This window comes from Zerene cesonia, chromosome 15, assembly GCF_012273895.1.
Source record: "Zerene cesonia ecotype Mississippi chromosome 15, Zerene_cesonia_1.1, whole genome shotgun sequence".
NCBI lineage: Eukaryota > Metazoa > Arthropoda > Insecta > Lepidoptera > Pieridae > Zerene > Zerene cesonia.
In genome coordinates this window covers 5475754-5484854 of record NC_052116.1, presented here as the reverse complement: position 1 = coordinate 5484854, position 9101 = coordinate 5475754, and the positions used below count along the sequence as shown (strand labels likewise).

Here is a 9101-nt window from a genome sequence, read left to right as displayed (position 1 = left end):
TTATCTTTGTCTTTCTTAAGGAAACGAAATTATTATTATAAAAGTCTAATTTTCTTAAAAATAAACTGGGATTACACCAACCCTTTAGGAGGCTAATGGCATAAATGTGGTTTACTTCAAATAAGCTAATGAACACATTTTAATGCTTAACACACTCAAAAGTTTCGACTGTTAAACCGTCCTTCCCCTTCTAATTAAACTGGGAGCGCCGAAAGCCGACTTGGACATTAAAAGTATCCGTTTTTCGCATTTCATTAAAAATTTCAAGTCGCTAAGAGTGGTCTAGGCTATTTGAGAGGCGTCGGGTTAAATCTCTTATCGTGTAACGAATACATGAGCGTTTTAATGGCTTTAATGAAATGCTGGCATAAGGTCTTTTAATTTTTTTATGTAAGCTGAGTTAAATAAGGGGACCTACGTAGGTATTAATTTTACACTAATGAATTTTACATTAATGAAACATCAGATTTATCATTAAAGGATAATTTATGACAGTAGGTTGGTAATATTTTAAGAAGGTAGGTACCTATTATATAAAAAAGACACGAAATGACACGAACAAGGTAATATTATAAAGACAAAGAATTGCTGTGAAAGATCAAGATCACCTCCAAAATTTATATGTTACAATATACGGTATAAGTACTTTAGGTATTTATTTAACGAAGTTTGTGGTTGAAGAATATATCTAAATAGAAATGTAGTATGTAGTCTACGTGGAATAAATAATAAGACAATATTTTTTTGGTATAAAGAACATCAAATTGGTTTGTACGATGTACGAATGTCAATAGTTCATCGTGGCAGCAACTTTCATGACCAATTTATTCCGGCCTTATAATTTGCATCTGCCTACAAAGTTTTAAGATAGGTGAATCATTAATTATGGTAGACGTCAGCAACAGCTCAATTGGTGGATTGAGCAGTGGTACAACTTTCCAAATACCTAGTAAAAAAATCTTACATTTCCTCCAGCTCTGAAATTTGCCGGGTTGACTGACAAACTTCGCCTGGCTAGCGCACCTATTGTGTTGATTGGTTTTTTTATTGTGTCATTTGTAATATTATTTATTTATGTTTTTTTTTTCCTACGTTCATATTATAAACGAACATTATAAATAAGTACATGTTGTGTGGATACTGGATACTGTGCCTACGTCTTTTATCTTGTTTTCGTGTCTGTTTTTATTAATATTGTTTTGGATAACGTTTATAATTCTACACTAGATTCCGTTACCGGCATTAAAAAATAACTTTTTTTCATTTTATCTGGCTTATTAGTTCGAAAGGACATTCTACTGGCAGCATGACTCATATTTGTTCTCTCTCAGTAACGATAATAAACACAATAGATAATTTAATAATTGAGCAATATTGAAAAGGTATCTATCTAGTAAATTATTATACCATCCCGTGTCGGCACGGTCGGTCGGTCAATATGCGTTGTTATCAGCAACTTGTTATAGTAGGTTATTGAATAATAATTTTGTTATGACTAAATTACCTACTTTTACCAATTAAGTTAAATTATTTGCAAGTAAAACTTGTTATTCTATTGTAAGCCTCGTGACCTGCGAGTAAACAGCTCTTAGTACTATTATATAACTTAAAATTTGAATTATACCTACCTACATACATTTCATGATTTTACCAAAGAGATAGTTAACTAAAGATATAATACAATTTCAAATGTAGGTACTCCTATCTGATTATCTATTTTGTATTTAGGTATTGTCTAACATTTTGTTTCGGGGATTTTTTTAGACTAAAAATAAAAAAGGGTTAACAAAAGTATTTATTTCTCGTTTCTTCAGAAATACAACTATACTTACAGTGACAAAAATTAACTTAATTAGTCTAATAGTGGCTCGCCAGCTACAATAGAACTTTCAATTCCGCAATGGTCTTCACCGCGTAAGATTTTGAAGAATCCATTATCTCCCCAGTCCGAATTCCAAGAGTTTGCAATAAGCCAATATTTGTTTCCATTCTCAACTCCCCAGCCCATAATTTTAATAGCGTGTCCGCCGAGCGCATCTCCTATCGTATGTTTATATACTCCACTCTTGTACGTCAACAAGTCGGAATAAACTGTAAACGCCCCTTCCACTGGCCCATTCTTGAAAATTTCAGCTTTAATATGATCTTCTCCACCACGAATAGAATAGACGTGCTTGCCATAACGTTTGTCGGATTTATAAGCAGTGTTATAAGGTTTTTTACAAGCCCTTTCACATTTAGGAGTTCTAGTGTCGCCACTGCAAGGCATTCTATCGCCCGGCACGTGGTGTTCGCACGGCGGGATCTCATAAGGCAAGCAGCCTTGACTAGAATTGTAATTACCTCCCGATACGATGCCGAAGTGTTTCCAGTACTCCCAGGCGAGGGTTGGCATTCCTCCGTTACAACCGAGACCACAGATTGGACAGCAACTCAATAAATCTTCAGCAGAAAAATGAAAGTGCTTCGTACCGTTCGAGTAAATACAATAGCGATCTGTCATACTTTCCACCGCACCGAATGCCCAACAGCTGCCGCAGGATCCTTGATCTCTTATTTCGTTTAACGTGGGACAGTTCGGCCATTTGTCTCTGGGGTCAAAATTTTCTGGCAGATCGCGTATAAGTTCAGGGTCATGTTCGACTGATGTTAATCTAGATATAAACTTATCTTGCAACGCCCCCATCAGTTTCTTGATCGTATCAAATGTTGTATGTATCGGAAAGTTGCGACCGGCCAGCCATGAGCTTTGTTCTCTGTTGATGATGTTGATGAAGTCATCGGAAAGAGGTTCAGGTAGATTTGCCGATGATAATGCTATACAGCATATAGTTAGCACGAGTATCGGTAAACGTAAAGTCATTTTCACTACTTTATTATTCTCAATAGGTTTATGTACGCGCAACGAGAGCGAGCGTTGCGCATCGACTGGCCGTGCGGAGTACAGAGACTTGCTTATGCGCTAAATGACTTGTAATTGCGTCGGACCATGCGATATGACGATGAAACAATGGTTGATCGCATGTCGAAGGTTAATCACATTTATCACTAAGAACTCATGAACGACATTAAATAAACAAATTGTAACACAGGACAGATAAATAAGCATATATTTTAATTTGTTTTCCGGTACAGAATTTTTATTATGATAATGAGCGAGGGTAGCGGTCATTAGCACTGTTTACACTGAGTTTGTTTTGTCATTATTAATTAGTATCCAAGCCTATATTTTCTACTCAAAATTGGTCGTAATATTATATTAAATCACAGAATACTAACTAGTAACTAGCGTTAATTAAATATACAATCAAATTCGAATCTACTTGGTAAAGTATTAATCAAGTTTAGTCAGAATGAATACCTTATGCTATGATAGCTCCCATAAAAAACTATTTTAATAAACTAACTAGGAAATGGATTAATCTTACGCTTATGTTAATTACCTGATATTTTTTCTATGTCCATAATTGAGTTGAAACCCCATTTATGGACATGTGTGCAGTATCGTACTTTATACAAACTATAAATAGGTTTTTTCTTGACTAAGACTTTTAAGTGCAATTAATTGACTGTGGATTGGAATGAGTGTAATAAATATAAGCATTTCGAATATTACATAGGTATATAATAGCAGTTCTACTTTAATAAAACTGCATACAGATGACATCTCGAGATTATTGTACTATTCTTTTTCAAATAGTAGAATTTGTCTTGTTTCATTATAAGATTAAATTTATGGGCAACGGCTATCGCACGATAACCAGGAGATTACGTATGCGAAGCTAAGTGTCATTATCAAGTTTAATATTTGCACGTGGAATTAAAATTTCATACCCAATCAGGGTTTTGGAATTTGTTAAAGTATAATTTACCAGGTCGTAAATAAAAACATTGTATGACATTTATGACAAAATGTTACGCACAAGTAAGCAAATTTCCTTCGAATTATACATTACACAATATAAAATATTTAGTACCGAGTTGGTTTATGTATTTTATTGCAGTCACCACATTTCGGTGATATTAATGAGTAAGAAAGCAAAATAGAAATATAAGTAAGAATATAGGAATTATCAGTAGGTAACTTACATATTATATATATTTAAAGTAGTCGTAGTTCTTGACATATCACAAAGCGCGAAGTCGAATAATGAAAAATAATGGCGCGCAGTGAATAAATCTGATTAGAAAATTATGCTCACAAAGCAAAACCGGAATGTGTAACTCATATTATAAAGCATGTGATAATTTTTAACGCTCTACGTAAATGTCTGCAACTAATCGCGGCTAATTTCTGTTTTATAGCAGTAAATAATCAAGAATCTAGACAGGATTTAGAAGTTATCTAGATGCCTGGACCTTAGTTTCAAATTGTGATTTACAAGCGATAGCTTCATTAATTTTCTGTTGTAATGAAGATAACTTGTGAAGGATCTTATCTATATGTCGGTTTATGATTTACCTTTGTATTAAAAAAATATATTGTTAAAAAAAGTATTGTTTGCTGTGTATAAAAGCTATTTTACTAATGGAATTTCTGGTATGTTTGTCATGCATTAGATACTTCACGATAAAGGTTCAAATGATAAAAATTTATTAAAAACAAAATTCAAATGAATCTATATTTAGCTTTCAATATTTAAATATCCATAATTATTATTGAATCACGTAAACTTATTAAGATAGTTAAATTAGAAATAGGTATCTAATCGTGTTTGCAAACAAGAAGCAAAACAAAATGTTTTCAATAAAACTCATCAAACGAAAACGCATTATCGGTTGTTGTTTCACTTGGCAGTTACTAGTTGGTCTACTCTCATTTAGCAAAGAAGCTAACGCTAACGGATGGGTATCGAATTAATACAAGCGGAAGACCCTCATTAGTGCCCATCTCTCGAATGATTCTCACGTATATTTCAGATCTCGTAGCTAATGGATGTGAGGGAAATAAACACGTTGTAGCCAAATGCCAATAACCTTTTTATAAGAGTCAGCTATTTGTACGAATTACACGACATATTAATTGATCTTATTCGTTCGAGCCCGGTAAGGTTTTAAAACTATGATATTTAGGAAAGATTAAAATTCTGTTTCATAGTTCCGACTTTTTATAGCATCAATCATTTTCTTACTACAAACTACAAATAGTGATCTATCAAGGCACAGCCCAAACCACTTGACGGATCGGGCTGAAATTCGGCATGCAGGTAGATGTAATGACATTCGCTAAAAAAGGATTTGATAAATTTTACCTTCCAAAGGGATAAAATAGGGGATATATAGTTTGTATCACGAAAATTTATTAGGACCACGTTGGCGAAGCTGCAGGCAACAGCTAGTATACAATATATTGCGCAGCTAAATAAATTCATAGCAAATAAAAATGTTAATCTTTCAAATGTAGCTCGTGTCATAATTTAATCCTAGTAACTTGTTTTTCCAAAAAGCCAAATAAGCTTTGTAATTTGAGTTTTTGCTTGGAGCAATAAAATAGCAATATTGAAGAATCATAAGCTACATTGGATTCTTTTACAGCTTCTGTTTCCGTGACACGAAACAGGCGGTTTCAGACAGCCACCATTGTAATGAATATCCGAACCGGCGCTCCATAACCGTTCTGCGTTTAATGGCTTTCAACATATTTTATGGTAACAGTTTATTTTATCATTTGGATGTATGCTCCAGATTTTTTCGAATATTATTTAATAAATAAAAATGTTACACTATGTAACATATAGTGTAACATTTTTTTTCATTATTTTAATTTGTAAATATATTAATGAGTATTTTAATTAATGATAATTATTTATTTAAATAAATATCATACACTATTAGCAACGCACGAGTCTGGCTTTCAAATGTAATTGTGATAATTGTTTAACGTCTCAGATCTGCAATAATTCCTTTGATAATTTATCTTTAACATAAATGTTGTGAGAAAAACTCATTTTAATTATAGAATAAATTAAATTGTATCACTGTTATATAGAGTATACGTAAGGAAGTTTATTGAATCGTGGCGATCCTAATCAGAATAATAATTAATCTAAAATCTCATTAAATTATTGTATTGTCCTGATCCTGTCCTTGATCCTTATTAAGTGTATAAGTTTGAATTAAATTCGACCGTTTAAAGTGAGTTAAAATTGAGTCTAAAGGAGTCGGTTACATACAAACATACACATAAAGAGCGAAATAATGGTTAAAAGAATAAAGAGCCATGCTTAGCAATTCGAACATGAATAAAAGGAATTCAAACAAACGCGAGTTCCAATAAATCTTTACCTTTCTGCGAAAATTGATTACCACCAACGAAAGGGTAAAAATAGAAGTAGGTAATATTCCCTCGTGTTTAATAAATCATCTTCGAGAATTCATACATTCGATATCGAGAGACGAACAACATGTAAACGCACGGCCGTCTCCAAAAGCCATACAAAATTAATAAAGTTAACACAAGCGTCAAATATCACATTTAATAATAATGATTTATTTATTGAAAAGTTTAATTTTAACAATCAATTTCATAGGCACGAGTTATAACAAGAAGTACCGAGCTGTATCTAAAACTTCGTTCGGATCAAAGCTAATCTAATTGAAGTTCTGCGAAATGAATGCAAAGTCTTTCATTTGAGCGAAGTTAGCTTTAGGTATTAAGAAATTTATCGCGGTTGAGGGAGGACTGAAAGTTGGGATCTTAATGAAGGTATGGGATGTCATTACAAGATAGTGCCTGATACCCAGATGGCAAATTATTATCTGAATCGCTATCCAATAGCGGTTACATGTCACTAACATCTGTACTCACTATATAGGACATACATATGTATGATTGAACTATCGTAATTTATCTGTATCAGGCGGTGATAGATCTGTTAATCTGTGGAGATGACTGTTTAATTATTGTACAGTTAAGTCCTGGTTGCATCGACTAAAACACATACGTTAAACATACAAACACATACAACATTTGTTTATTATCTACAGCTGCGTGTGATGTTTATCATGCATATAAAATATACATCCAGAATTAAAAAGTACGTAGAAACTTTTATTCTTTGTCTTCGCAGCTCTTTTGTACATCCTTCATTTAACCACACTGCTGAGAGAAACTTTAAAAATCCATTTCATATTCAACGTTATAACATTACATATCTGGAAGAAATCGCTCTAAGCGATAAGACCGCCCATTGTGCCTAGATGTAAGTTTTATTTGTCTCCTTTCTTTGTCTTTAATGTTAATTAAGTGCACAATAAAGAATAAATAAATAAATAAATATCCTTAAATTTACATATCCTTTAACATTCTATATCCTTAAATTTAGTTTAGCCACTTTATTAAATATTTTTGGAAATAATTAAATATTCGCTCCCAAATGCTTTACCACTTTGATGTAGGTACTCTCCCAAATGGTAAAATATGTAATTTTATTACACCGAAACTACTTTATTATTATCAACTTAATAGATAGTTAATTACGTCTAGATCGTAAATTATTGTTAATTTTTCTAATATTATAGTTCGTATGATCTGTGTGTGAAGATATCGATCATAATCTGAACTCTCGGAATGTATAAAGTTATAAAAGCCGTATAATAATAACTGCCCTTACAAGCAGTGGATCCAGTACAGTATTCGTTTTAGGGTATATTCTTAGGATTAACGAAATAATAAGATGTTGAAGTCTGTCTAGAAACTTTAACTATGAAAAGTTTTTGCATTCATAAAATAAATATGGAATTTTATTATCTTTATATCGATTTACGTAAGTTGTTTGTAGCAACGTAATAAAACGATTAAAAATTGTGTTTAGAAGAATTGGTGTTGATGGCAAATCATCGTCAGAAGCGTTAAATTATGATAGTATAATTAGTTGTCTGCAATCGATAATATTATGTCTGTACGACTGTAATGCTTCGATTCCCACATAGAATGGAACAGCAAACAATTTTAACTTTGAAGACACAAAGGAATGTTCTAGATTGTTGTAGTGCTTTTCGTCCCTTGGGAATAATGTCCAATTTCATGTTAGTGAGTGGAACCGCACTACTAGTAAGCCTTTGTAAAGTTTACTCTCCGAGATACAGAATTCTTATTATTCTATGAGGAGGCATCTCATAATGAGGCACTCTTAAAGTTTTAAAATATCAATAATATTATAATGCATAAAATATTTCTTAAAATAACTGAAATAAGGATCTTTTCATTAAAGGCGGGAGTCAAGTACGCTTGGGCACGAATTGGGCGAACTCGTATCAGGGAAGGTACCACATACTCAAACTCAAACATTTATCCATTCAACTAGACTTCTTATAGAAGCACTTTTGAATTACTCACACTACACTCACAGGAAATCGGCGTGAATACTATTGCAATAAGCCTGCTATAAGAATGTCACGGTACGAAAAGACAAAGTAATATTATAATAAAACTGCTATAAGAAACAGTAGTAACCCCCAAATCTTTGCTAACCATATTATGACGTTAAAAACAAAATGCATATTGAAAATTCTGTCAAGTATTACTGAAGCTCAAAATGACTTCTCCGAATAAATTATCCTTCTATTATAAGCAACAAAACAAACTAATTATTCCCGAATGTGTACCTAAGCTTAAAGTATTAAATTCAATATTCGTACATACTGGACTATTTTGTTATTTTAAATAACCTAATCAATTCCCTTTTTACTCCAATTAAAATAATATCAACGCAAATAGGTATTAAAAATTGTTTTGTTAATAAATAAAAATGTATTGTTACGTTGCCTATTATATGTTTGTATATTGGTTTTTCTTTTCACAAAATGTCATAGTTTATAGTCAAACTACACTACAATACGACAAGCTTCATGTAACATCAAACTTCGTTATATTATCACGCTGTCATACAATAAAATAACTCCACCTGTATTCAAGAATATAAGTAATGAGAAAAGTAAGACGAAGAAGTTGCCAATGTTTAGAAGTTATTTAATTTTGTTAGCTTCAAAACTTGTGTTGTGAAATTCTCGTTCAGTTATTCCCCTGATGCTTATCCATTTGGATTGAAAGAATCTATATCTATACTAATAATATAAAGCTAATGAGTTTGTTTGAATAC

At 32.3% G+C, this 9101-nt stretch overlaps 1 protein-coding gene across 1 annotated transcript; it reads right to left on the bottom strand.

Annotated features, from left to right (window-relative positions):
- Nucleotides 1-1777: 1777 nt before the first annotated feature.
- On the bottom strand, nt 1778-2963 carry LOC119832264 (cathepsin B). The gene has a single exon (XM_038355925.1). The coding sequence runs from the start codon at nt 2861-2863 to the stop codon at nt 1853-1855; it is 1011 nt and encodes a 336-aa protein (XP_038211853.1). The 5' UTR covers nt 2864-2963; the 3' UTR covers nt 1778-1852.
- Nucleotides 2964-9101: the final 6138 nt, after the last annotated feature.

Excerpts from the sequence above, each read along its gene's own strand:
- LOC119832264 (XM_038355925.1), bottom strand. The coding sequence starts at position 2,863 with ATGACTTTACGTTTACCGATACTCGTGCTAACTATATGCTGTATAGCA.